A 25,785-nucleotide genomic window follows, 5' to 3' on the forward strand; every position below is an offset into this window, starting at 1 on the left:
ATCTATTGGTCCAACACACACTTACGGTTTTCCCTTCTGGAGGAAGAAAGTCTGTGATTTCTGAGCGGTATACCAGGTATAGAAAGGTGACCAGCTACCATAGGCCACTTTCACCTGACAAGAGAAAAAAAGGCATTTGTTAGAATTATATACATTTATTAGTATTGTGTTTGCATAACTGACATTATAAAAGGAATACAAACAGTGCTTTAGAAATGGAACATAAATATATGACTCAGAGATCCTTCGTGTGGGTAGTTTTTTGCACTCGACTTGCAGCAGCTAACTTGATGCAAGATACGCCAACACTTTCAATGTAGAAATGGGTAACCTAGGAGTTAATGAAGGATTAGAGTCAAGGGTTAGGATTTAGATTTAAGGGTGAGATTAGGATTTTGGAGGGGGAGTTAAGGATTTTAAGGTTTAGATTAAGATTCAGGGTTGTGTTAATTTTAAATCTCAAGAGTTAAAGCAGAACTTTACCCATAACAACTTGATAAAAACAATGTTCTTTAGCAAGGAACATCCATTCCACAATAATAATTATGCCACCAAAATTAGTGTGTGCTGTATATTGCCTTCAACATTACTCCTATTTCTTCTTACCGGAGGCTGTCATTTTGCTGAAGCCCAGAGCTCCTGAGCAGCAGTAAATCTTTAGGCTGTCTGCAGATTGGCCTCTAGTGGCTCAATGCCAAAAATGGAGAGCAACTGAACATGTGCAGAGCAGGATGAGACAATGTATTATTGGATTTTAAACATTATAAGCAATTATTTTTAAAGTGGCTGTAAAGGCTGAAGGTTTATTTTACCTTTATGCATCTTCAGTGTGCAGCACCCCCCTAACACTCACCTGAGCCCAATCTCAGTTCAGCGATGTGTATGGGATTTCCGGCTCTCACGGGTCCCTCCATCCTCATTGGCTGAGACACAGCAGTGGCAGCCATGCATGAAGCTAAAATGTTCAGTTTACTTTTTGCTACGGTATCTGGGTTTACAACCACTTTAAAATGTTTGTATAGGCATTTTTTTTTTGTAATTTTGGTTAGAGCAGGAAGAATTAGAACCCCTGTCATGGAACAGTTAGAACCCCTGTCACGGAAGAGTAAAAACCCCTGTCTATGGGGTTCTCATAACCATTGTTACTGGGACTAAAATTCTAAATGTTGAGTTGCCATTGCAACAGAAGGGGAAAAAAAAGCTATACATACACTCAGGAGCGTACTGACCATTTGGAAACTCGGGCACTGCCCGAGGGCCCGGGGTCAGTAGGGGGCCCCATGAGATGCCCCTGGTTCCTTTTTCATAGGCTTTTTTGAGTGTGCGCAAGGACACAGGGGCCCCATGATCTCCTACTGCCTGGGGGCCCCATGAGTTTTCAGTCCACCCCTTCATACACTATAAGGTTAGGGTCCAAAAAAGGATTGAGTGTTAGGCTCGATAAGTTAAGTATTGGATGTAAATGTCAGGGTAAGTTAAGGTTTAAAGCGTAGGTCCAGCCAAAAGTTTTCTTGTTTTAGATAGAATAAGAATGAATTCCCTACCTTTGGGCTTTCCCTTTCCTTCCCCCCCTCCCTTTGACCTATCTTCTTTCTTACGTCCACAGCCCACCAGGCCTACCCCTCTATTCTCTCTATTACCTGTTCTCTCAACTTTACAAATTATGACTATTATTGGCAGTTCACTATAGCAAGTTCCCTCCACATAGTGAACAGTTATTAACACATCTTTGTTTCTGAATTTCCTCACTACTACTGGGATGCCCCCCCCCCCGCCTGCACTTGTGTACCATTATCTACACAACTTTGCAAAACCTTTTAAAACAACCATCTCACGTCAATCTAAGACAGGGGTCTCCAAACTTTGTAAACGAAGGGCCAGTTTACTGTCCTTCATATTTTAGGGGGGTCGGACTGTGGCCAGTGGGAGAAGAAAATGTCATGGCATCAGTGGGAGTAAACAATTGGTATTAACGGGAGATAAAGTGCCCCATCACTGCTATCAATGGGAGGAATAGTTTCCCATTGTTGGTGTCAGTGGGAGGAATAGTGTCCCATTATTGGTGTCTGTTAGATTTCCAGAGTTATGAAAAAACTCTATTAATATTTCTAGGTCCTTGTAGATGGTTGTGGGAAGAAATCCTTATGGAAGCCAGTTCAGTATAAGCAGTGTGACTTTATTTGATCACACACCAAAAATACAGAGTCAATAAAAAAACAGTAAATTCAGATATATGTAGCTTAAAATGAAATAAAAATAAAGAATATAAGTTGCTTGTTCCTTGAATATTAGAAGAAAATGTAGTTCCTTTGAATAGCTTAAATAGAAGATTTTCAGGCCTAGTTTAAGAAGTGAACATGTGCTTTCTTTGTTCTTTGTTAACCTCTTGCCATGTGCTTTCTTTGTGTAAGTGTCTGAAGTGTAGGTATGTCTGAATGAAGTGTAGTGTAGAGTAGCTAAGAAGCATCTGACCCTCGTTCTTTGAAAAGCTGCATACTTAAAATGCATGAGAAATTAAGTCCTCCCATTAAGCTTTGTTTCAAATTCGCGGGCTCCTAAAACACTCCCTTAGTCACTCCCAGCCTAACTGCAAACCACCAAGTCATTATCATGATTGACATGCAGACTATGAAAGAGGTCTCTGAAGTTCTTATGTTACATACAACTGTCTGAATACATGATTTATGACTACAATTTAAACTCTCAGACTCATTATAAGAATTCAAAATAAAGTGTACGTTACATAGAGTAGTTTTAAAGAAAAACATGACTTTAAACCTCTTACTGATTAACTTTGCTCAGACACAAATAATTCACATCTGTGACCACTCAAATGCAAAACCTCACATTCACATCCAATTAAGAGGGTATTCTCTGCCAGGCATCAGAACTTACTAAAGACCGAATTAAAGTTTGGATATTAAAAATTAATATTACAGTGTCCATGGGAGGAATAGTGCCCCATCATTGGTGTCAGTAGAAGGAATAGTGCCTTATCATTGGTTTCAGTGGGATGAATAATGCCCCATTATTGGTGTCAGTGCACGGAATAGTGCCCCTTCATTGGTGTCAGTGGGAGAAATAGTGCCCTATCATTGATGTCAGTGGGAAGAATAGTGTCCTATCATTGGTGTCAGTGGGAGGAATAGTGCCCCATCATTGGTGTCAGTGGGAGGAATAGTGCCCCATCATTGGTGTCAGTGGGAGGAATAGTGCCCCAGAATTGGTGTCAGTGGGAGGAATAGTGCCCCATCATTGGTGTCAGTGGGAGGAATAGTGCCCCATCATTGGTGTCAGTGGGAGGAATAGTGCCCCATCATTTGTGTCAGTGGGAGGAATAGTGCCCCATCATTGGTGTCAGTGGGAGGAATAGTGCCCCATCATTGGTGTCAGTGGGAGGAATAGTGCCCCAGAATTGGTGTCAGTGGGAGGAATAGTGCCCCATCATTGGTGTCAGTGGGAGGAATAGTGCCCCATCATTGGTGTCAGTGGGAGGAATAGTGCCCTATCATTTGTGTCAGCGGGAGGAATAATGCCTCATTATTGCTGTCAGTGGAAGGAATAGTGCCCCATCATTGGTGTCAATGGGAGGAATAATGCCCCATCATTGGTGTCAATGGGAGGAATAATGCCCCATTATTGGTGTTAGTGGAAGGAATAGTGCCCCATTGTTGGTGTCAGCGGAGCTAATGGGGGAATAATACCCCAAGGCCTGGATAAAAGCAAGCAAAGGGCTGCATTCGGCCCTCAGGCCCCTGTTTGAGAGAAATCTCTCTAGCAAAGCCCCAGATGGCAGTAAAACAAGGCATTCCTTCCACACACTTTCCAAAACTAAGAAAAATGTTTTGGCTTGACAAACATTTTGTTTTATTTATTGATTTATTTAAATCCCCAGTGGTGCGCAATAACAAAACACCTGAGTATACAAAAACATAGAGAAATGACAGGAGAAAAAGACCGAGTGGTCCATCAAGTCTGCCTGCTTTTTTTGTTGTTTCTTTTTTGTTTGTTTTTGTTTTTTTTTGGTGGGGTTGTTGTTTTGTTTTTGCTTTTTTTATTTGTTAACTTTTTTGTTTGAGTATAGATCTAAGCTTGTTCCAAGCATGTTTGAAGCTATATACTGTTGACTGGCTCACTACCTCTGCTGGAAGTGTATTCCAAGCATCAACTACTCTTTCAGTAAAATAGTACTTTCTGAGATTAGTTTTGAACTTTCCTCCAGTTAGTTTAAGGTCGTGTCCCCCTGTTCTTGATTTTGCTTTCATGTTGAATATACTGTCCTGAACCTTATTCACCCCCTTGATGTATTTAAAAGGTTTCAATTATGTCTCTCCTTTCCCTTCTTTCCTCCAGACTGTACATGTTAAGTTCCTGAAGTTGCTCTTGATCTGTTTTATCCCCCAGACCTTTCACCATTTGTGTTACCCGCATCTGGACTAACTAAAGATCTATATAGGGGAATCAGGACCTCCTTCCTCCTGCTGGTGACCCCTCTAGTGATACATCCTACAATTCTATTCACTTTCCCCACTGCCTGGCCACATTGTTTGCTTATTTTGCAATCATCTGAAATAAGTACCCAAAATCCTTTTCGTCTGAAGTGCTGGCCAACAATGTACTCCCAATGTTGTACTCTCTCAAGGGATTATTTTTCCCTAGGTGCATTAGTTTACATTTAGAAACATTGAACTGCAATTTCCACTTTTTTGACCAATCTTCCAGCAATGCCAAATCATGTTCCAAAAATATGCATGTGAACAACAAACACAAAAAAAGTGCACTTAAGGGTGTGTCTCTTGTCCACCCTCCGAAGGAGTGGGAAGGAGTGGGACTTTACCCTGACCCCCCCCCCTTCCCCAGGGCGCAAGGCTTCTGCAAGGTTCAACTTGGTCCACTTAGCCAATAGGCCTTGTGGACCCCTCTCCTCATGGTCAGCTGAAGCCAAGCAACTAATACTAGGTGAGGGTACTTTCCCGAATACAGACCTCCTTCCCGGTTCAGGGGAGGAAGGAACCTGATGGCCACACATCATCCCCCTAGACTTCAGGGTAAGTCTGAGGACCCACACCCTCCATCCTAGTGAGAAAAGAAACACAGACAAAAGTCTAAAGTGACAAAACAGGAGGAGAAAAAATAAATAAATATTGCCCATTTCGGGGCACTGGCTAGGCTCTGAAGCCTGGTAACAAAAATTGCCCAGGACCTAGCTAAAAATCCTAGCCCAAGAGGCACAGTGCAGAAAAAGCAATAATACCGTGACCATGTGCTCAGTTCTCACAGTGGGTTTCCAATGTTCAAGTGATACTAAGAGCACCCCTGGGTCAACCAACTCCTAGGGGGCACAGCACCATGGATTCTCTGCCTTCCCATCCCATGATCAGACAAGGCAGACCCATTCAAATCAGGAGGCAATGGGCCACTCCAGTCTTCCTGTGGGAATTATTCTCCTGCTCCAAATGTTGTGGTAGTAAATCCAAAAATTTGGGCTGTCCTTTGGAGAGATTTCCTCTAACTTCCTGTTGTGGCTAAGGAACAGGAAGTGAGGGTAAGTTCACCCAATGGGACACAAAAGGCAAAAATAAACAAAACAGGGGTTATAACCCTCCCTTATTCTATTCAGAATGAAAAACATTTTGACTTTGTTTCTAATTTAAGTTTTGGGGGAAAGTTAAGTGCAGTTTACCCTAAATTTAAAGTGTTGCTTGATCTCTGGTGACAAGGGCCATGAAGACAAATAGAGAGATGGAATCTCCCCAGCGGGGACTCAGGGGGAAATAAAACCAGAGCTTTCAGTAGTAATCCACTCCATCCAAAAAAAAGACATTTCAAAAAAAAGTTTTACCTTTAAATATATTATAGCATTCATATTACGTATTTATTTTATCAACTAATAGTGATGATTTTTATTATTATTCCTTAACATACTTTTAAGCTGGCCACAAATTAGATGGTTTTTGAACTAGGATTCATATGAATATTCGTACAAAAATTCTCGATAATCCAATCACTGGACGAATGACGTTCAAAAGCATTTCGGAATTTAATTTGCTTTTAATATTCGACTTTGCAACAAATGTAATTTCCTGAACAAAAACCACCTACATAATTAAAAATTAATTTGTCTGAGAAAAATTTTCCATCCTGCTCCTTCATATTTCCCCGTCACAAAACAAACATTAAACCAGCAATATATTACATTTTGTTCTTGGGTGTAGATATCCTTTAGTGTTCTTTTGTGGCAAAGGTTCCCAGTTTCATCCCAAAACAAGGATAAGAAAAATCTTTCAAATCATGAATGGAACTCAGTCTAGCAATCTCAGAAAAGAACTGTGACTAGCATTACAGATAAGTAAATTCTTCATATACTTTACCTTGCTTGCTGGGTTTCCGGTTTCATTGAAGTACAGCATATATTCGTCCTCTCCCCTGATATACAGATTGTAGTAATCTGTCTCTGGGGGTACCAAGAAGCCGGTGAATCGAGCAATAAAAGGAGAGTTTTCTGTAGGCCAGGACTTGGAAGCTCCATCAGACCAGGTGGTGCCAGCATAGCCAGTGGATGTTTCATTGAAATCCAAAACGTTATTCAGGCTAAAACTGCCATTCCACCTCTCCATCTTCATTCCTCTATTTCCTAATTGCAAGTCAAAAAGAAAAACAGGGTTTTAAGTTCAAACAGCTGGAAAAAAGACTAGTCAAAAATAGTTAAAAAAGGAAAATAGAATAGACATGCTTTCTGCACCTCCTTTCATAGACACAAATGCACAATTTGTTAACTAATCCCATTTAATTGATGGGCCTATTAAATTGGCAATAACTTATGATATCTACGTAATACAATTATTTGGGGAGGGGGGCCTTTCTTTGGTCATATTGTCTTCCAAGAATTAATTTCCCATGTATTTTAAAAGCAAATATAAATATACAATTAGAATAAATATGGATTTTATTTCCAATTTCAAAGGTTTTTTTTACAAATAAAGGCTGTTTTTATGCCTCATTCACATGGGCACAGAAGTCCATACAGAGTGAAGAAGGTATGTGTTTATGTATCCGGGAGGCGGGTGTTTGCATACAGCCCCCTGTTGCCCACTTTTTGGTCTGACTAGAGACCTCTAATAAAATGTATTATACACCTGCCAAAAGTGCTATAATACCCCAAACCTTTAAATCTTGAAAAGTCCACATAAAGCAAAGGAAGTTTGGATTTAACTAATACTTTTTGTGGTCTAAGCAATTGGGGAGTGGGAGGGTGGCAGGGATGTTTTGTTTTGCCTACATGCTTTGGGCTGAAAACTGTCCCTTTTTTATTATAGATTATCTTATCACACAAAAGGTCTACCAGAGGGGGTCTGCCTGATTGAAAACAATATACTCTGACATGATTGGTAGCCAGAGGCCATGTCATCTTTGTATTTTTTGTAAAGTTGGCCATACATGGACACATTTTCGTTCTAATAATAATACAGAAATTCTCAAAAACTGTTCACCAGAATATTCTTTCTTGCCCTCTGAGGCAACTAATTTTGTTCAGAAATCCTTAAAATTTCATCCAGACCTGCTATTTGAATGCAATCCCAGAAGTATTAAACACGTTTCATTACAATTTTGTACAATTTTTCCCCAATGAGAACAAAATTCACAATTATAATTTAGGTTTTTTTGTGAAAAAAATTCCATTCTGTAGCTCCACACTCTGGTTGAATGCAAATGTCAGTTTAACCACACTAACCATTAAAAAATTAAACAAAAGTTCCAAAAATGAACAATTTCTATGACATTCTACTGGTGTATGGCTAAGCTCCTATTCTTATTTAATGTAACATAAGGGCACGTGCACACAGGGCTGCTGTTAGAAACCATGGAGCCCCATGCAGCCATCCTGACAAGCCCCTCCCCCCCTCATTCCCACAAGAAAATACAGTTTACTAGGCTTCAATTATGAATCAACACAGTGATTGATTGGTACCAATCACTTGTGTTCATTCAGGAAGTGAAAGGGCTGGTAAATGTGACATATTTACCAGACCCTTCCCGCACTCTCCATCCTGAAGGATTTTATTGTGTGCTTGCAGCTTCCATTGGGAATGAGAGGAGGGAATCCGGCAACATTACAGGGGTGGGGGAAATGTATGGTATACAGGGAAGGTGATGGGTGCAGCGTGGAGGCAATTACTGTAACCATTTTGCTGTATGACTCTCTCTGCAGCAGTTGAAAGCCAGCAGGAGGGAGAGAGAAGAAGCCAGCTTTCAGCTGCAGCAGAGAGACCAATACAGGGGATCGGTTCCAGTAATTGTACCCCGCTGTGCCGATCACTTTCCCGGCCCACATCCGATTCACCCAGCTGCCTGGGCCTCTCTGCTGGTCTGGGCCCTGTACAGGAGGACTGGTGGTACCCCCTTATCCATGGCCCTGCATGTACATGATGGCTTTTCTAGCCAGATATTTCGGTCCTGTGTTGGAAAGAGGATTGTCTCTCTGACAATGCTGCTTGTGTGCCAAGACTGGAGTTGTTCATATTACTTTCCAAGTTGAGATCATCCAGCAGACACTATCAGGTCAGTTTGAACTCTTTTAGGGTGTTTCTTTGATTTAAACAAAAACACTAGGAAAATAGTGTTCTTCTGGCATCATAAAGCAACTGTTTGCTCTAAAATAATTGTATTAATAAATTTAATATTTTTACTGAATATAAGAAATATCAAAGTGTATTTGGTATTTGTCATGTTTAATAGGACTGTATAGTGTTTTATACAAATTTTATAATATTCAGGACTAAATAAAAATGTAAAAAAAGGTTTACCTTTTTTACTCTGAAGGTACTGTGAAATATTGCATATATCAAATATATCATATTAACTGTTTCCAGGCAGTAGGTGGAATTCATTTACACTTTTTTACTAGGTTTACATTAAGCTGGAAAAGCATGTCTAAACACTTGAACTCTGGAAGGTTTTACCCCCTTCATGACCAGGGCATTTTTTTTCTATTCAGCACTGCTACTTTAACTGGCAATTGCTCTGTCATGCAAAACTCTAACCAAATGATATTTTTATAATTTCTTTCACACAAATAGAGCTTTATATTTGTGGTATTGGTAAAGCTGGTATTGGCTCTATATTCGTATTGGTATAAATTATATTTTTATAATTTTTTTCACACAAATACAAATAGTATTTGATCCCCACTGGGTTATGTTTTATTATATAAACCAAAAAAGACTGAAATTAAAAATAAAAAAAAAATTATTTCCGTTATAAAACAGATCCAAAGTTAAAAAAACTAATTTCTTCATAAATTTAGGCCAAAATGTACTCTGCTACATGTCTTTGGTAAAAAGAGTCCCACTAAATGTTAATTAATTGGTTTGTGTGCATGTTTTAGCATTGACAAACTATGGTATATATACTGTAATTTATGCAGCTATGACGTTATACTGGTAAGCAACCTATAGCAGGACTGTGGTAGTGTGGTGGGTAATCTGGTGCTGACACTGGCTGGGAGGTGCACTAACTGATGCTGACATCAATAATGACACTAACACCAGGTTGAACCTGTACGGGGTTAACTGATCTTGCAACCCATAGTGATCCACGGGATCAGCTTCAGCAGTTTGCAGCCTGTAAGGGGTTAACTGTGGCAGCTCTGTGCTAAAGTCGGAGATCGGCTTCTTTTGCCTGAAACCGGCACATGCACAGTTGCTTCAGGGGATACATATTTTCACGGGTCGGGATACTCATTTTACCTCTACACGGGGGGCAGCTGTCACTGTGACGAGAATCCGGGATCACCCCAATAATTGGCCAGGACCTTCACAGAGCCCAGAAGCTCTGCTGGCGTCCTACTCCTGCACCCCCTGTGATGATGTCACCTGGTGTGGTCCACACCCCCCCCCCGCACCCCGCTTTTGGAATAAACTCATCTATGATTGGGATGTACAGGAGTGCTGCTATTTATTTTTTTATTGGCTGTTATGAATATACCCACCTAGGCAGGAAGAAAGGCCAGCTTGGCTCTGGTAGTGATGTCAGTCTTTTCTGTTTTCATAATGGATGCACCCTGCTGTAGCTTACATTTACAGCTGAGTAGGGCGTAAGCAGAGTGTGTTCCTGGTGATTTCTAGGTATTTTGTTTAGGTTTATTACAGATGTTTTATACACATTTTTGCATGAGTATCAAGCTTCAGTAGCAATACCCCCTTAGGGATTGCTGAGTAATTCTTTTGGGTTCCCTGACAATCTGGACCTCTTGTTGAAAGCTCTGCTGACACCACTGTGTTCTGTTGACCCAGATAAAAATCACCTGTAAAATTAACTCACACAGAGTAGTATAAACCAAAATGAAGTTTGTATTGGATTTGGAGGTAACTGGGTGAAGAATAATAAAACAACACGGATATTGGCAGCAAATCTGATCACTCAGATAGCACCAGTATTACTAGGCCATAAACTGGGGCAACTGTATGTAAGGTTCACAACTATGTGCAAGCAGATAACTGAGGTGATGAACTATCAATGTTCACTTTGTTAGTGGATACTGCGATCTGTCTTTTCCCAAAGGATAGAGACAGTCCACGGGCCCTCTGGTTCAGACCTCGCATCATGCTCTTTCAACTGCTGTCAGAGAGGCCTGCTTGGCAGCATGGCAAGCCAGGCGGTCAGTGAGTTTTCTCCGCTCTTTCTCTTTCTCCAATCCTGGCTCTGCGACCACCTCTTTCTCCTTCAATATCCCTTACCACTCTCCTGGCCAATCTCCTGAGCTTTGATATTTATATGCTCCTGCCCACACTCTACCTCTCCTGGGAAATGTAGTCCTAGGCACTCTGCTTATTAGCTAAGACGTGCTGTTCAGAAATACAAGTTCCAGAGGGCTGTTCTGTCAATGTGAGTAACCCTGAGTAGCAGGCCACCGCCATCTAATGTCCACTTTAGTGTATTGCAAGTAATAACATTTAAATGGGTTACACTTTAGTAGTTTGTTTTCTGGGCTGTCCAAGGAGAAGAGAGCAGTTCTACAGGAGGAGATGAGCTCTTCAGGTATAAAAACGTGCATGAACAAAACGTATATGAGTTGTACTTGGGTTATACCCCTTCACCTGCTAGTTTAGTTGAGCCGTTGGAGAGTTGACCATGCTTTTTTTTTATGTGTCTCTTTTGAAGAGTTTGCTTTTGTTTATGTTATTTTTTTTTCTTATAATTTGCCCCTGTTACATATGGGGAACACGCTGGCATATTGTATAGATTTCTCTGCTTTTTTCTTCCCTATTGTATACTCTGAAAATCTTAAATAAAGAATTTAAAAAAAAATGCATGAAAAGGCGCAAAAATTATCACCCACTTTATTGAGCATAGGGTGTAGAGTGTACAAGTGTTTTTGTTTTATTTTACATGCATAATGAAAAAATTACATAAACATCAGTTTTAAAACCTGTAGGCTTAGAAAAAAAAGAATAATCCAAAAACAGGTCCAAAACCATTCTGGTTTACATTATTTGATGGTGTGAATTCAGGTACATTGTAATACCTTCATATATTGTCCAATGGGATTTGTCTTTTTGTGAAACTATTTATGGTGTATGTGATTTCTCCAATTAACATACAAAAAGTTGTTAGATGGGTTTTTTCAAAATTGAATTTTCATTTATTATCAGTGGATTCTACACTATTGACTGTAATGCAAACAATAAATCAGTATCTCCTCTCTTCAATAAATTCCTCTTTGTCTTCTCTTTTGTGTTTTGTAAAAACAATTGAAAGCAATATATATATATACAGTATATATATATATATATATATATTCCTCCAAAGACTCAGCACTGCCTCCACTGAGGAATGGGAGGAGAAGGGCTGGAACTCCACAGTGATCAACAGCTGCCAGCCGGCTTGCAGTGAGACACTGAGTCTGAGAGGAACACTGGAAGGAGTGGCTGCTACACTGGCCCCAGACATCTTCTTCTGTCTTTTCTTCCTCCCCTCTGCCACCCTCCCCTCAGCTGAAGGATCATTCATGATATGGCAACATCCCACACAGAACGAGTGCTGGCCTGTGCTGCGCCCAGACACCCCTAGGTAGCAGCCCTGTATATATATATATATATATATATATATATATATATATATATACAGTATATACACACACACACACACACAGTGGGAGTGATGTAACATTATATATTTATATACTGTATATATATATATATATATATATATATATATATATATACACAGTGGAAGTGATGTAACATTCTATATGTATATATATACAATATATACAGTGGGAGTGATGTAACATTCTTTTGCTTCACTGTGTGATGTGTGTGTGTGTGTGTATATATATATATATATATATATATATATATATATATATATATAAAGTAGCATGTCAGAAGTAATATTTGAAGACTGTAAACCTTGAAAACTTGTGTCTGATGTTAACCGCAAAAGAAAACTTTTTTTGCTGTTTAGTTGACATACCTGGAAAGAGCAAAGGAAGCACAGGCGGCTTTGGCGGTGTTATGCATAGGATTGTAGTATCATTTAGACTGAGAAGTTGACATTCTTGACCTACAGCCAGAATACAATGAAAATTAGTACAGATCTTTATTTCATACTGGTTCTGTTATAAATACTGGTTCACTGTAAGGTAATATTGGTAGTCAATGCTTGCTCATAATTCACATCAAATGCATTAGAACTGGTATTATTGTACATTGCTGTCAACATGCCCAATGCAAGTGTTGTATTCTTTATATACAGTATTTGTGTGCATGATGAATTGCAGTGCTAGTATAATAGTGTAAAGGGCACAATTCCATAGTCTGTGTTGCCCACATTTGTAAATACTTACCTCCTACAAGGACTCTGGCTGGAAAGTCAGTCTCATCAAAGAACTGTCCACTGATTGTGATCACTGTGCCTCCTTGCACACTTCCAGAAGCAGGAAAAATCCCAGTTATCTCTGGATGACAGAATACAAGAAAGATGGTCTTTGTATTGTTTTTAAATAAAGGGTTAATAAAAGGCATACATTATTATTTTTGTTACCTGCGTAGGTCTGGAACATACTGATTTTATTGAGGGAAGACACATAGTATGTAGACAGACTTGGTAAACTCCTGTAATGCAGGAAAAAAGTCCTTGAGGATCAGATAAGATGTACCTGTGGTCCCATGAAAGGCATGTACAGAACTAATCATGTTGACAATCAACCTGCTTATGAAAACATTTAGACAGATATGCTTTGTGTAGTTTAGGAACATACTGGTACTCATTTGTGACAAGGACTTAATATTTTTTAAAATCCTTGCCATATTTTCATTATTATATTTTATACACATATGTGTACACATGATCTATAATTGCTGTCTGTATACTAGACAGTTCAATCAGCATTCTGCTGTGAGAAAAATTATTACAAATCACCCAGGATAGTGGATTGCTTGGCAGACAGTGTTCAAACTGGTCTGAAAATGTTTGGATCAAGACACTCCCATAAATTTTGATTAAACCTTAGGGCACCCCATAAGCATTAGGAGCTCATCTTCCAATCTGTCTGTTTTGGATGGATCAGGAATTTTGTTACATACTTGGAATCTGGGAGTTCCTACTATGCCCAATATCAGATGAGGAAAGCAGCACCTTGAATAGAGCTGAAAGTGCTGGTATACAGCATTCTCATTTCAAGGAAATATGTGAGCTTTGAAGTGTACTGTAGTGTAACTCACCGTCCATAATGGTCATCTAAAATAAAGCTGATATTGTGATGGCCTGCACAAAAACAAAATCAACATTGGTTATGCTAGCTTATCTAAATACATTCCACAAGAAATACTCACATTAATCTACAACTTACCAACATAGGTGCTAGTAGCGTGGCATATCATGGAACCATAGTCACTATATTGGTTGTCCAGTTGTAATCCATACCTACAGAAGGAAATAAAAAACTGCATTTCAGTGCTAGGCTACTAAGGCTTATTATGCTATTTCACCTCTTTTAATGAAATAATCTTAATCTTTACCCCCTTATTTACCAAACCATATACATCAAATGTCTTTTTTAATTTCCACCATCTCTTTACTTTTTTCTTTCTCATTTATGTGAGAATCACGCGCACTGTACTTCCCAAAGACTCTGGAGATATCAACGTCATATATCCCAGAAGTCTTCAGGCATTAAACTCAGAGTTATTGTGATATTTCCTCCCTCCTCAGGCAACTGCTGCTATGCCATCCAAGTAAATAAAATGATTCCCTCACTAAAGTTCTGGATGCGCATGGCCAGGATATGATGGCCCGTTTTCAAAGGAGCCGGCTAAGAATATAAAATAAAGTCAAAATCACAATATGCCAGTATCGAACCAAAAAGATGGTGTGGAAAGGAAAGCCCATAGGAAAAGTTCAGATGAATGCAAGATATTGTTAGACTGCATGGAACTGTAAGTATGCTGTTTATAAGTGCCATATTATTAGTCTTTTGTCAGTGCCTTATTTGGACTTTTCAATAACTGGTGGAAGTAGTGGACCCTTGTCAAGAGAGCCTTGGCAGAAAACACCAGAGAGTAACTTTAAAGGTCAGCTGAAGCTCAAACTTTAAACTCAAACTGGATAGTGTAGGAAGAGTCAAGCTGACCATACATGGATTGAAATTTGGCTGGATCAGCTGAATGTGTGGATGGGGAAATTAGGACAGTTTTGTTTTTTTTTGTTCAGCTGACTGGCTGAATGAAAAAAAAAACAGATCCATGTATGTGTAGGCAGGTGCAGCCTATTTTCTTCACTGCAGGTGGCGTTCATTCACAGTGGCAGTACAGATGGAGGAGGAAGTCAAGAGGAACTTGATCCTCTATGGTTTCCTCGGTCACTGGGAGGCAGCTATCCCTTTGGATGCTGGGCCCCCATGTGACTTTGGCATCTTGGATCAGGCAGAGTCTTTTTAAGATCCTGGCTCCAGGGTTTGATGGGCATTTTGTGAGTGGTCAATGTAGGGACAGGTCATCCATCTGTCAGGGAGATTAGTGTCAGGTAAAGGTTGCAGAGGAGTAGAGAAAGTGCAGGGACATGCCATTCTTCCTGAAAGCCTCCCCATTTGGGTACAGACTGGCCAGACTGCATTCTGCTTCTCGAGACAGATATTGTTGGCACCTCTGAATCACCAACCTGCTGTCACATTGGCGTTACAACTTGTGAGTGCTCCTTGTTGGGTTGTCTCCCCATTTGGTCTGCTTGTATTTCTTGTTGCTGCACTTGCATTCCATGTGTTTTCTGCATTACGCTGGACCTACCCGCATATGAGCAGCTTTAGAATTCCCATGTCAGGTTTTTATTGCGGTCTGTGTTCACTCAGGGGAGACTCATGGTGTCCTTATCACCATGGATACCAGTGCTGAAAGTAAGGGGAATTTTTAAATTCTGATATGTCACCATCACATTAGATTCTTTCCTACTGTGAAATCTGCTTGGAAATTTTCCATTGGGGAGTCCATCCATTGATCAGCTTTTGTTCAACCGCACTGTCAGATAAAGGCTGCTCAAATAGCAGCTGCAACCAAAATATGGATTCCCCCACCCACAAACTTGAGATCGGTTCAGCTTTTTTTGCCCGCTGGTTGAATTAATAAAGCTGAACTGTGTATGTTCAGCTTAAGGCAGGACTTTGGTGAGAATTTACTTTAACTTTTTATTCCTCTGTCTACAGTGACCAGGACCGCAGTAACCAGTGAGTGACTGGGAACCGCTAGCCTAGGGAGAAAACATGCCCAACTAGACCTTTCATACAGGGCTGGTGCTGGACTATTTTGTGCCCTAGGCAAGACCAGCTACTTGCACAACCCCCCCCTCCACCCAAAAAAAAAAATCCTCTTGCAATATGGTACAAACTCTCTCCCGTCAGGTTATATATCCCTATTATCCTTACGATATCCTCCAAACAAGGACTTAGCCCACCCCCATATCTTCAACCACACCCACCTATCAAGTTTAAACTCAGTGGAGCCAATTTCATTTCTCAATGCTGCCTCTGCTAGCATAGCTGACACTCAGACGTCCTTTTGTCTGGTCAGTATCTCACTTCCCATGTCCCCTGCCCCATACAGCCTTCACCACCATCCTCTTCCCATCCACCATCCAAGCAAGATTCCCTCTCCACTGACCAGTGTGCTAGCGCTACATTAGTTCTCCTCCCAACTTACGCCAGCATCACTTCCACTCCTGCAGCAAGCATCGCTGCTGCATCATCTCCGCTCCTGCAGTGATGTTTCAGTATTCCTTCCCACCCCCACCAGTAGTACTCTCACAGCTAGCATCACTACCACGCCTGTCAAAAACATCCCTGTCATCCATCCCTGCCACCTGCCGTCTCCTCACATCCTTCTCCTGCTGGGTATCACTTCTGTCACAAGCAACCCTGTCATCAATGCATGCCACTGCAGCCGGACAGCTTGTCACATCATTCTGCCACCAGTGTGCCACTTTTGCCAGATGCCTCCCCACCTCCTCCCTCCCAGCAGGTGGCAGTGAACCCTAGGTGGCTGCCTAGTTCACTTAGTGGTACTTCCAGCCCTGCTTTAATAGTAGGGACATATTTCTGTGGACTAGAAAAATGTACTAGGCCATAGTTCCATTCCAATCCAACTTGAGATTCTTCAAAACTGCATAATGCATTTTGCCACTTTTACACCATATTCCCAATAATACCATTACTTTCCTACTATAAATCTGTTGTGGCAAAGTACTTACAGTGTATCAGAATTGGGTTCTAGCAACAAACATGGCATTCCTCCAGCATAAACCCTGTGGTATAATGAGAGGTGATGTTATAATCTGAAAGAACGTAAACTAAATAAAAAATGATGATAAGAGACAAGGTAATCAAAGTTAACAATATTTTATTTATGGGGAGTTCAAATGCTATTCTCATCTGTGCTTGTTTCGTGATGACATCAGAAGCTGGCTTAGGCATACATTTGTTTTTGGTTATCACCCAATCTTTGTTTATTTCAGTGGCTAAATCAGACCAATTCTCTTCAACAGATATACAGTAATCAATTGACACAATGATTATTTCAGTAAAGAACTGTAACTTTTAGAAATAACTGCACTAAAGTGGTGGTTTAATATGTAATAAAAAAAATAAAAACAAAAGAATGATTGGTCAAAGCAGAAAAAAAACCCGAAAAAAACAATCAATCTTTTACATTACTGAAAGTTTTGAAATTTTGCATCAGTCACCCTCTGATAATTCAGCAAAACGGAATAGAATCAGCTAATTAATAAGAAACTATTTACAAACTGAAGTTTTCTATTTTCAGTGGCATGGGACAGGATTTGATCCCTCATTAAGGCTTCACTGGTACTGTATCTGAGACTACAGGGTCAAGATCTTCCCTTGTCTTTACTGAATTTTCTATGGTAAAGTATGGAAGCCCCATTGACAGGTGACACAGAAAGCTCAGGTGAAAAGCAGAAAGCTAAGGTGAAAAGCTGACCTCTCTCTCTATCAAAGTCATTTCATAGATAAGGAGAAGATATTTCCTTTGAGGTCCCAGCAGCAGGGATACCTGGTTTGGAAGAGAAACCTTCTCTCTTCTACTCATAAATTACTTTGGATGGAGTTGATTTTGTAACCTCCAGTTGCTGCAAATCTCCATCTCCAATTCTCTGTAGTACCATTAACAGGTTTTATGAATTGTGAGCTATAAATGAAAAGATATAAAGTCTTGCCTTAGCACTCTGACATTTTTCCCATTGGAGCTCAAAGCAGTATTACTGCCATAGACATCAGTAAAGATTTTGCCAACAATGGTGATCATGGAACCTGCAAAAGAAAAGATATGTTCTGTCATTCAGTAAGCACAGTGATACATTTGGAGAATTGTCAACCATTCCCTTACACAAATGGTTTATTGGGAAGGTAACCAATATAACATAATTGACATACGACAAACTGATGCGTAAATATAGAGATGGTGAACTTCATACAAGAATAGCAATACTGTAGTAACAGTTTCAAATCGTAAAGGTTAGAAAACATAGTATTAGTGCATCGGTTATGGGGCCACATGGATTGATGAGGGGTCCCAATGATTAGTGATTTGCTTTTCCCTTTGCTCTTTTAGGTGTAGATAACATGTATGGAAATAAAAGCTTATCATGTTTTGTGTGTCATACCATTTTTGCAAATGTAGCTATCAGTCAAAAATTAAATTTTACACGTAAGTGGTATATGCCGTATTTTTGGAATATACTTTTCTAATTTTATGGGGCCCAGGAGTAGTGGGGGAACTACTGTCTGGCAACACAGCAATGTATCCAAGTAGTGACAGTAATCACTTGAGTACAACCCTGTATATAACCCTTCAATGCCAGGCCATTTTTCAGCACTGTGATAGTTTGACTGACAATTACTCAATCATGCATCATTCTTTTAGTGGCATTTAATAACCATTTTACATTTTTTTATTAAATAAAGAAAAAAAGACCAAACATTTTTTTTTAAAAGTTTCCCTCACTTTCTGTTAAATTAAAACTGCCAGGAGAGTACAAACACCCCCAAAATGACCCCTTTTTGGAAAGTAGACACCCCAAGGTGATCTAATTTTTTTGCCACTTTTTTTTGTAAATAAAAAAAAAACATATTTGTATTGAGGTGGTTAAGAGTGTTCTGCTTAAAAGCTATACTGCAATCACTTAGCTAAAATAGACACTGCACCCCAGACCGATATTTTAGTTTTGGGAGCAGACACCAGATAGACACAGAGTCTCAATCCCCTTTCTTCATTCTTAACATCAATGAAATGCAAACAAATTACCGGGAACTGCCTTGAAAGAGTGCCAGCAGATGGGCCTGGAAACTTGGCACAGATTTCATCACCAGAGTCTTTAGGAAAAGAAGTGATACAGTCTACATACAGTACCTCCACACAAAACTGAAATATAATTGTTGGGTTCGGAAGCCTTTAAAACATGGAGCTTGGTAATGGTGTACTAGATACAGTACCTCATTAATTTACGTCTCATGCACTGAGGTAGGGGGAGGTGAAGGCAGGTAATGTACTAGACACATACATTGGGAGGATAGAGATGAGGCAGTTAATATGTTGAATAAGAGAGGCTAGGTGGTTAACACACAAGTCACTACAAAGGCAGAATGGAGATAACATGTACAGCAATGGAGGCTGAAAGCGTTAAAAACAATCCCACAAACAAATGCATACCTGAATTTCCTGCCTGTGATCTCTTACTAATAAATAATTCATTCATTTATTAATTTGATTGTTCTTCACATTGAAAAGCAGGATTGGCTGTCCCACATAAACACTATAGCATTACGTTCATGATCGTTGTGATCGGCCATAACAGCAATCACAAGGTACAGAGCCACAACCAACTGGCTCTGTACATTGCGTTTTTGATCTGAGCTGTCTAATGACAAATTCATTGGGCTTGTATGCCACCCATGTGTGTTTTCTGCAGTAATGTTTACAAAAGGGACTCTAGCAATACACATCAACCTCTGTATCATTTTTTTTAAATCTGGCAGCAGGGAGGTGGTTAAATTCATGCATACGTATTTCAGACAACTTAGAGATACTGCTATGAAATACATAATTATGTTGCAGTGATAAGACTGCATGTACATCTCATCCACATGGTGCTGAAGAGAGGCAAGGTGTGCCTTAGCATTGTGTAGACATACAGTAAGTAAAATAGTAATGGAAAAGTAATATATTGGGAGAATTGACACTAAATATCAGTTCTGGTATCTGCCCATCTATGGCTGACCTTAAAGGAAGTCAGAATGCAAAATAGGGGTTTCCATTTCTAACTTGTTTTAAAAGATTCTAATTCCAGGACTGTTATCCTTATCTTTTAACACGAATAGTGAGACCTGGAACAGGCATGTGTATTATAGATGTTGGGACGTCTAACATACACATGGTTCCTCTAGCATGGTGTCTTTTTGAACTGGGGAAGGAAAGATGACAGCCCATAAGCTTGAACCTTAAAAAAGGTCAGCTCTGTAATTTCCATATTCCACTGCTGACAGGTTGCTTTTAGTTTTTGTTTTAGAATGGCTCAGGTCTCCATAGTGGGATTATAGCAGAGCCATGGGACTTATTACATTTGGATCCCTGTTACATATACCTATCTCCCTGAAAACAACGATAAAGTATTTATCATCTCATAAACTAAATTCTAATTCTATTACTGTATTACATACCTGGTGGTCCAGTTAAAGGTGATATGCTATTTATTCCAGGGGTATAGTATTGATCAGTCTGAAAATGAAAATGATAATTTATCAAGAGTCGCTCTTGAAAATGCAAAGTAAATCTTAGTAAATAATATTAATGTGTCGAGATAATCACAACACATATTTTAATTCCGAGCTCACGTAGTAAAAAATCAACAAGAACACAAATCACGTCACCGGATGTCACAGGGTGGCCCCAGCCCTTAACTATTTAAGAACTGTCAAACCAGCGGAGCAGTCAGGCGGTGGGAGCCAGTGTTGAGAGCGGAGCCTATTTTTTTTCTTTTTTTCGGGTTGGCGGCAGGCATCCTGATTGACATTGGATCTACTTTAGGGGACGTTCTTTTATTTTCTTTCTTTTAAAAAAAGGACTTGTCAAAGACTGTCTCCTGCCTTTTTTCACACTACAGTTTTTTTTGTGAATGGGTAGCAGTACCATGTACTGCATATTCATTCACATGGAAGGGGGGACAGGATCTGGGTGCCTCCTCACTAAAGAGGGCTTCCAGATTCTGATAAGCCCCCCACCCACAGACCCCCACAACCACTGGCCAGGGTTGTGGGGAAGAAGCCCTTGTCCCCATGCTGATGGGGACAAGGGCCCCTTCCCCACAACCCTGGCTGGTGGGAGTCTGGGAGCCCCCCACCCCAAAGCCTTCCCTCCATGTTGAGGGCAAGTGGTCAGGTATGATTCAGGAGGGGAGGCACTTGCTCGCCCCCCCCCTTTCCTGGTCTGCTGGGCTGCATGCTCAGATAAGGGTCTGGTATGAATTTTGGGGGTGACCCCATGCCATTTTTTAAAAGAATTTTGGCATGGAGGGTTCCCCTCAAAATCCATACCAGACTGAAAGGCCCCACATGTTTTTAAATAATTTTTTTAGTTGCTGGCAATTCTGTCTTTTACATTCAGCTGTCAGTGGGGAAACCCACTGACAGCTGAAATATTAATGCATGGTTTTCACTACTAAAATATTGCATGACTTGATAAAATAACTCATGTGGTATTATAGTAGTGGTTTTTTTTTTTAGTGAATTCAAACTTTTTTTTTTAAATGCGGTGCGGTATCCTACCACTTACTCGGATGCGATAAGATACCACTTAGTGAATTGTGCCCAGAGTGACAAATGTTGATGAGACTCTGGTACACTGATAGATGTTTTTGTGCACTGGTACACTATGACAGATGTTGATGGTCCACTGGGGACACTGACAGATGTTGACAGTCCACTGGGGACACCAACAGATGTTGATGTTGCAATATGACACTGACAGATGTTGATATTGCAACGGGACACTATTGCAGATGTTGATGTGCACTGGTACACTGTGACAGATGTTTTTGTACACTGTGACAGATGTTGATGGGACGCTGGTACACTGTGACAGATGTTTTTGTGCACTGGTACACTGGTACAGATGTTGATGGGACACTGGTACAGATGTTGATGTGCACTTGGACAGGGGGAAATGGTGCTTGGGATGGCTGCACTGTGCGTGATCTGTGTGTAGCTGCACAGTAAAATCAGCAGCTACACACAGATCACTGACAGGCTGCAGTGATCCGATCTACCTCTCCTTACTGAGCTGACACAAGGAAAGCCGATAGAGAGGCACATGCCTCTGTTTAGATTGTGTGATGACTGATTCATGATGAGTGGACACAGCCATCACATGATTAGGAGGGCCAATCAGAGCACTCATGTTCCGATCTGTGGTGCGCTGTGTCCGAGGGAAATTCTGGAATACTAGTCATTACCAGTGTGAAAATGTGTATTTGCTTTGTAAAAATATATCACCTCTAATGGTGGGTGTCCTACAAGTGTCAACTCCGCTGCATAATGTAAACCTATGAGTTTATTTTTTTACATTTTTTATAGTTTACAATGGGGTGCCTTGAGATGCAAAAGGAGCCCTTGACTAAAAAAAGTTGAGAAATAATTTGTATACGGAACATTGTAGGGAATTTACACCATATGGGCAAATCTTCAAAACTCAGCAGAATATCCCTTTTACTCCACATTTCTTTGGAGAACTAGTTGGAAAGATCAATTCAAATAAAGATGGACAGATCTTTTGCGGTCTTAGTTCTTGATAGGATGTCTGCCTGTCTATACCTTCTCTTAGTTATTATATAAGGGCAGCTTACCATAAAACATTTTAATATAATTCCCTTTGTAGATGGCAATGGTAACCAGAGCAATTGGAGAGGCTGTTTTTCTCTTGGAAAGGTGCCAAAGATATTTTGGTTCTCACCTTCTGGCACATGTATAGACCATTCATCTTACATTCCGGAATGGCAGTACATTCAGTTTTCTAATAAGGATGTAGCAACAAGTGTGACCCATTGTGACAGAATAAGAACAGGTTATAAGAGAGGGGTTAAGATATTACCATGACTTTGGAACCATAATGAAGTGTCGTCTGATTTGTCATTAATGCAGTGGGTGTACCTCCACCATACAGCCAGAGGAAGCTATACTAACTACATTAAATTCCTTTCTGTTTCTATTCCCCTTTCTTACAAAATTGCCCGCTGTCTAGGGCTATAACTGCAAAATCCCATAGTAACAGATTTATGGATATAGATATGCTTCCACCCATTATCAGTATTTAAACTACCCTGCTGAATAAAATCAGACTAAATGATAAGAATGAAAAGGATTCCTCTGTCATCTATACATCTAGTGTGCTCAGTCAATGACCACTTCACAATGACAGCAGAGGGAGGGCACACTGTTCATGAACTAGTTGCAGCAAACAAAACATAGGTAACATTGTTGTCCACATACCTGGAACATACATCCCGACCAATACCACCACCACTGGTAATAACCATAGCAAATGTTTCTGGTATCAACAGGTACTCCATCTACACTCACTCTCACCGTGTAGTAATCTGCTGGCATAGGCCTGTATGGGAGAAAGTAACACTCTTAAATATTTACGAGCAAAAGTGAATTTGGAAGTCCCACAGTTTTGCAGTCCGACCCCCCATCCACCTAAACACAGCAATGCATTGCACAGCGCTGTACACAAGTCGCGGCAACTATTAAATGACTAGAGAATAGGGCCTTGCCACAATACATGCAGTTGCAGGGTGGTGAGTCTGCATTTTAAGGTTTTTGAGGAGCAGCAAGCACTGCGGCATGTGTGAACAAGTCCTTAGGGTAGTGCATTTTAGTGCATTTAAAAAACAGAATGCTATTTTAATACTCTCAAAATACATCTGGTCTTCTCAATCTATATATAGATTTTAAAAAAAGTTGTGATTAATTTAAACCCAGTTAAGCCGTGTTCACACCAGTGACCTGTGGTTTGGCTGCAGCACGATTGTTCCAGTGCATATTCAAAGTTGCAGCATGCAGGGCTTTGATGCGCTTTCATGAAAACATTCAGTCTAATAGAATGGTAATAAGTCAATGGGAGCACACCTAAAACCACGTGTAAAATGTGAATAAATTGCACTGCACCCAAACCACAGCACACCAATGTGAACACGGCCTTAGTAAGTAAATAATTTTGTATCAAAGAATATATAAAAGCGAGCGCATATACATAAGAAGCAAATGTTCTAGGTAGCTGCTAGCACTATAGGGCATAGGCAGCAATCCCAATAGATGTTTCAAAGTATATAAAAGTGCAGCGCTGTGATATATACGAATAAATATGGATAAATTATATTCAATTCATAAAGTAATTAGTGCACAATATATAAAGTGCTAATTAGTGCAATATGTGCATTAAGTGAATAAATAAATAAATGTCCATATCAATCCTTTTGATTTCAATTAAAAAGGTAAAAAAGATAATTCAGCAGAGGTAGTCTTCATCTAAGACACGATATATCTTTGTGACCAAAGTGCAGTTGTGCATATATCTTTAAAGGTAATCCACCACTTCTAATGGGTGTGCACTCTCCAGAACTTTGATGTATGCAAGCATTGATTACAATCTGTCACATCTGGGTGCAGGAGTAGAGGAACAGCTTAAGGGTTATTCATCCAGCATCCTCACAGTACCGGTGGTGCATGTCTCTTTAATCTGGGGAAGTTTGCTCAACCACAGGAGCCAAAGGGACTAATATAGTGTAGTATTTATTTGTTTAAAACTTGGTAAACATATAACAAAGCAATCCACGTGGAGAAGAATAATGATAAGGTACCAAAATGGCCACTGTTCCTGACGTCAGCAATGATGGCTCCACCCCTGCACCCAAACCACAGCGCACCAATGTGAACACGGCCTTAGTAGGTAAATAATTTTATACTGGGTTTCTGCACACAGCATAACAATCACAGACTGCTTTCTAAGGAAGTGGGCATGAAGGACAGCTATCTAGGTGAACTTCAGGGAAGGTGATAGCTCAGGGTGGACATAGTCTGTGTAGTGTTGTTTACGAGGAGTCCAAAGAATAGTCTACAAAGGATGAAAGTACACCTAAAGGCTCTTGTATGACAGTCTATATGAATCCCAAATCCAGTTACAAGGTGATGTATCAGCTGTAAAAATGTTTATGGCCAGGCCCCCTGCAACATTTAGCAGGCACAACCTAAATGAGAGTAACAACTCTCTGAATTCAGAAGCAGTGCAGCATTGCAGCAGAACATCCCATTACAGGAAACTTCGTTATGTAGACATCTCTGGCAGGTATTTTTGGGACTTTGTAGAGGTACCAAAAAAAAAAACTGTAAACACAGATACACTTATAGCTAAGTGCTACAACACATATTTTTAATAGAAGGCTATAGCTCTACTTGAAGAAAGTTGGTCAGTAGTACTGAATTTGAAGAAGTACAAACACTGCAAAGTGCTGCTCCCCTCCACATGCCAAGCAGCCTTATAGCAAGACATTTCATGGATGGGTCACAACATGTTTTTGTGTTAATTTCCTTTGTGGCATATATATATATATATATATATATATATATATATATACACACAGGTCAAACTCGAAAAATTAGAATATCGGGCAAAAGTTCATTTATATCAGTAATGCAACTTAAAAGGTGAAACTAATATATGAGATAGACTCATTACATGCAAAGCAAGATAGTTCAAGCCGTGATTTGTCATAATTGTGATGATTATGGCTTACAGCTCATGAAAACCCCAAATCCACAATCTCAGAAAATTAGAATATTACATGCAATCAATAAAACAAGGATTGTACATAGAACAATATCGGACCTCTGAAAAGTATAAGCATGCATATGTACTCAGTACTTGGTTTGGGCCCCTTTTGCAGCAATTACTGCCTCAATGCGGCGTGGCATGGAAGCTATCAGCCTGTGGCACTGCTGAGGAGTTATGGAAGACCAGGATGCTTCAATAGCAGCCTTCAGCTCTTCTGCATTATTCGGTCTCATGTCTCTCATCTTTCTCTTGGCAATGCCCCTTAGATTCTCTATGGGGTTCAGGTCAGGCGAGTTTGCTGGCCAATCAAGCACAGTAATCCCACGGTCATTGAACCAGGTTTTGGTGCTTTTGGCAGTGTGGGCAGGTGCCAAGTCCTGCTGGAAAATGAAGTCAG

At 40.1% G+C, this 25,785-nt stretch overlaps 1 protein-coding gene across 1 annotated transcript in view; it reads right to left on the reverse strand.

The window, feature by feature from the left end:
• Positions 1-25,785, reverse strand: part of LOC149470393 (fibrocystin-L-like) — a 221,387-nt gene that overhangs the window by 189,120 nt on the left and 6,482 nt on the right. Inside the window, exons 3-13 of the mRNA XM_089664462.1 lie at positions 23,070-23,165; positions 20,222-20,292; positions 17,722-17,815; positions 16,738-16,791; positions 13,853-13,926; positions 13,725-13,767; positions 13,045-13,115; positions 12,848-12,958; positions 12,475-12,564; positions 6,372-6,634; positions 26-114 (exon numbers count right to left, since the gene is read on the reverse strand). Of these exons, the coding sequence (XP_089520588.1) occupies positions 26-114; positions 6,372-6,634; positions 12,475-12,564; positions 12,848-12,958; positions 13,045-13,115; positions 13,725-13,767; positions 13,853-13,926; positions 16,738-16,791; positions 17,722-17,815; positions 20,222-20,292; positions 23,070-23,165 (1,056 nt within the window). The remainder of the gene's footprint in view (positions 1-25; positions 115-6,371; positions 6,635-12,474; positions 12,565-12,847; positions 12,959-13,044; positions 13,116-13,724; positions 13,768-13,852; positions 13,927-16,737; positions 16,792-17,721; positions 17,816-20,221; positions 20,293-23,069; positions 23,166-25,785) is intronic.

This window comes from Staurois parvus, unplaced genomic scaffold (assembly GCF_062004578.1).
Source record: "Staurois parvus isolate SC_StPar_1 unplaced genomic scaffold, SC_StPar_1.0 ptg000047l, whole genome shotgun sequence".
In the NCBI taxonomy this organism is placed as follows: Eukaryota; Metazoa; Chordata; class Amphibia; order Anura; family Ranidae; genus Staurois; species Staurois parvus.